The sequence below is a fragment of the Lolium perenne genome, chromosome 6 (genome assembly GCF_019359855.2).
Source record: "Lolium perenne isolate Kyuss_39 chromosome 6, Kyuss_2.0, whole genome shotgun sequence".
NCBI lineage: Eukaryota > Viridiplantae > Streptophyta > Magnoliopsida > Poales > Poaceae > Lolium > Lolium perenne.
In genome coordinates, this window is record NC_067249.2 from 21,021,430 (window position 1) to 21,024,058 (window position 2,629).

At 50.6% G+C, this 2,629-nt stretch overlaps 1 protein-coding gene across 1 annotated transcript; it reads left to right on the forward strand.

Annotated features, from left to right (window-relative positions):
• Positions 1–838: 838 nt before the first annotated feature.
• LOC127310705 (F-box protein At4g22280-like) lies at positions 839–2,320 on the forward strand. Its single transcript, XM_051341355.2, has one exon. The coding sequence runs from the start codon at positions 839–841 to the stop codon at positions 2,318–2,320; it is 1,482 nt and encodes a 493-aa protein (XP_051197315.2).
• The last annotated feature ends 309 nt before the right edge of the window (positions 2,321–2,629 follow it).

A 2,629-nucleotide genomic window follows, 5' to 3' on the forward strand; every position in this document is an offset into this window, starting at 1 on the left:
TTCTTGCTTTCGGCCCATCTTTTGTCCTCTCCGGCATGTTGAGCAGACACAATTTTCGTGATATGCATGGCATCAAGACTATGAGGCGTATCGAAGATTTTCTAGTACGACAAGTCCCAAAAAATAGACCTAACTTTCCATACCTTGTGCAACGGCGTCGGTGCCTTTCGCTTCTTCCCTGGCGCAGGGAACGCTTTCCAATTTTTTTAATAACATATCGATTTCTACGCCGCTCCTTCGACGGGGTACTCCTCGGAGCTCATATTTACCATTGAACGGATAACCATGGTTTTTCCAAGGGTCTTTCTGGTGTAGCCACCTTCGATGTCCCATGTATATGGTTTTCGAAGATCCAGGCTCTTTTTCTAGCTGTTCATACATCGTCAGATCCATGCACCTAACACACCCACTGTGTCCATGGCACACCTGGCCAGCGATATATCCGTAGCCAAGATAGTCTTGTACCATCGTGATCAATGCGACTCTCATTGGAAAATACTCTTCTGGAACTAATGTTTCAGCATGTCCAGACGTGTTGGAGTAACTAATCAATTAGAGACGTAGGACGGTACTACTATAGTTCATTATATCTTTTTTTTTTTGCGAGAGATGCTACACCTACGTAAATTCTTCTACGGGATCACCTTACGGGATGACGTGGGGGAAGGAGGCTGGTGCAGTTTAGATTTCCTTCCGTCATTATAGGATCTTGATCCACTCAGGCACCACCAAATCATTCCGTAACTTTCAGGCCGTAGGAAACACCCCGTAGGTGTAGGATTATTGAGCTCCAACCCTAGCGGCGGCGTGCGCGTACGGTCGCTTCTGACCAACCAAGATGAAGAGCAAGAAGAGGCACGCCGACCGGCTGAGCACTCTCCCCTACGAGATGCTACAGCACATCCTCTCCCACCTTACGTCCGAGGAAGCCGTGCAAACAAGCCTGCTCTCCCACCGGTGGCGCGACGTCTACGCCGGCGTCCCCGTCGTCGACCTCATCGACCCAAAGAGTGGCAGGAACAAGCAAGAACAACTGGTCTGCTTCGACCAGCAGGTGACGGGCGCGATCCTCTGCAAGTCCCCCGGGACGCCCATCTCCACCTTCCGCCTCAACGCCTTCAGCCCGCCGCTCGACCTGCTTCACCAGTGGATCCTCATCGCCGTGTCCTCTGGTGTCGAGGAGATCGACGTCAAGCTGAGGTATCTGCATTGCTCCAAACGCCGTCTCTGCCCGTTTGGCTCATCCAACAAGGCCTCGGCAGACTTCGATCAACACGAGCGGAAAAGCTACGTCAAGACGCAGCACCATCTCTTCGGTTGCCCCACTCTTCGACGCCTCCGCCTTGCGAACTGGACGCTCCATCTCCCGCTGGGCGGGGTGGCCATGTCGGCGACGTTGGATACGCTTTGCCTTGCAAGGATCATGGACCCGAAAGACCAGCTGCAGCAGCTGCTTTCAAGCTGCCCGCACCTCGCTCACCTGACGCTGCAGGAGTGCCCAAGTCTCACGGACATCACCCTAACCAGCGCCCGCCTAAAGAGCTTTGCCATGATCTGCTGCCACCATGCCAGGCGCGTCGAGCTGAGCAGTCACCGCCTACAGTTGCTGCAATACAAAGGCGGATTGCTTCCTCACAACTCCCTCTTCAAGCTCGCAGACCACGCAGGAGTTGTGGCGTTGAAGATTGAAATATGCCAAGACCTCTCCGACCAAGAGCCAACACAATTTGCTCCGGCCACTGAGCTCATCAAAGGGTGCACCAAACTGGCGCACCTCCACCTTTCCTTGCGCCCATCGATGGCTCACTGTAGCAGCTTCTTCTTCACAGATGTGTTGCCCTGCATGCAACATCTCAGGCAGTTGGGCCTCCAGTGCTGCTTCCGCAATGACAATGACGTCAGGTCGGTTGCTGTCTTGCTAGGTGAGACCGAAAACCTGGAAGTGTTGTCGCTGTTTCCGCTTGGTTCGGAGACTCAAAAGGATGTGGGTACATGGTATTGGTCTGATAGCGAATCAGACACCGAGCCTGAGGATGGTGGCGGCGATGGGGTCGACTATAGTAGCCGGGTGACCGATGGTTTCTGGCCAACACACATCAGGTGCTTGGATGATAAGCTGAGAAGAATCAACATCTGGAACTACAGAGGGCTGCAACTTGAAAAGATGCTTGCAAAGTTTCTGCTTTCCAAGGCCGCGGCTTTGGAGGAATTTTCAGTTACCTTAACAGCTGGGTGTTCCCAAAATAAGAGCAAGATAGCAAAGGAGGTACGATCTTGGCGGATGAACCACCATACCAGAGTAACCGTAAATAGGTGCTAGACAAGTCATGAATGCACTTCCTATAAAATTAGAACAAAAGGCTATAGGCTTGTTCTTTTTTTAACACCATCATGTACTAATATGATTTCCTTAAAGATTTCTCTCTTAATTTTACCTTTTTTCAACTACTACCTCTGTCCATAAATAGTTTAGATTTGTCAAAATTTAGATATATGTAGACATTATTTACGGGAAATATAATTCTACACCCACGCATGGGTACACGAGCTATCCTGTCCACACAGTCCGAAAGTGCTTTGAGATCCGAAAAAAGCTTTTAGGAGAGAGGGATTTTTACACTTTCGAAAT

What these genes read in the sequence shown, in the direction of transcription:
- LOC127310705 (XM_051341355.2), top strand. Translation starts at nt 839, where the DNA reads ATGAAGAGCAAGAAGAGGCACGCCGACCGGCTGAGCACTCTCCCCTAC.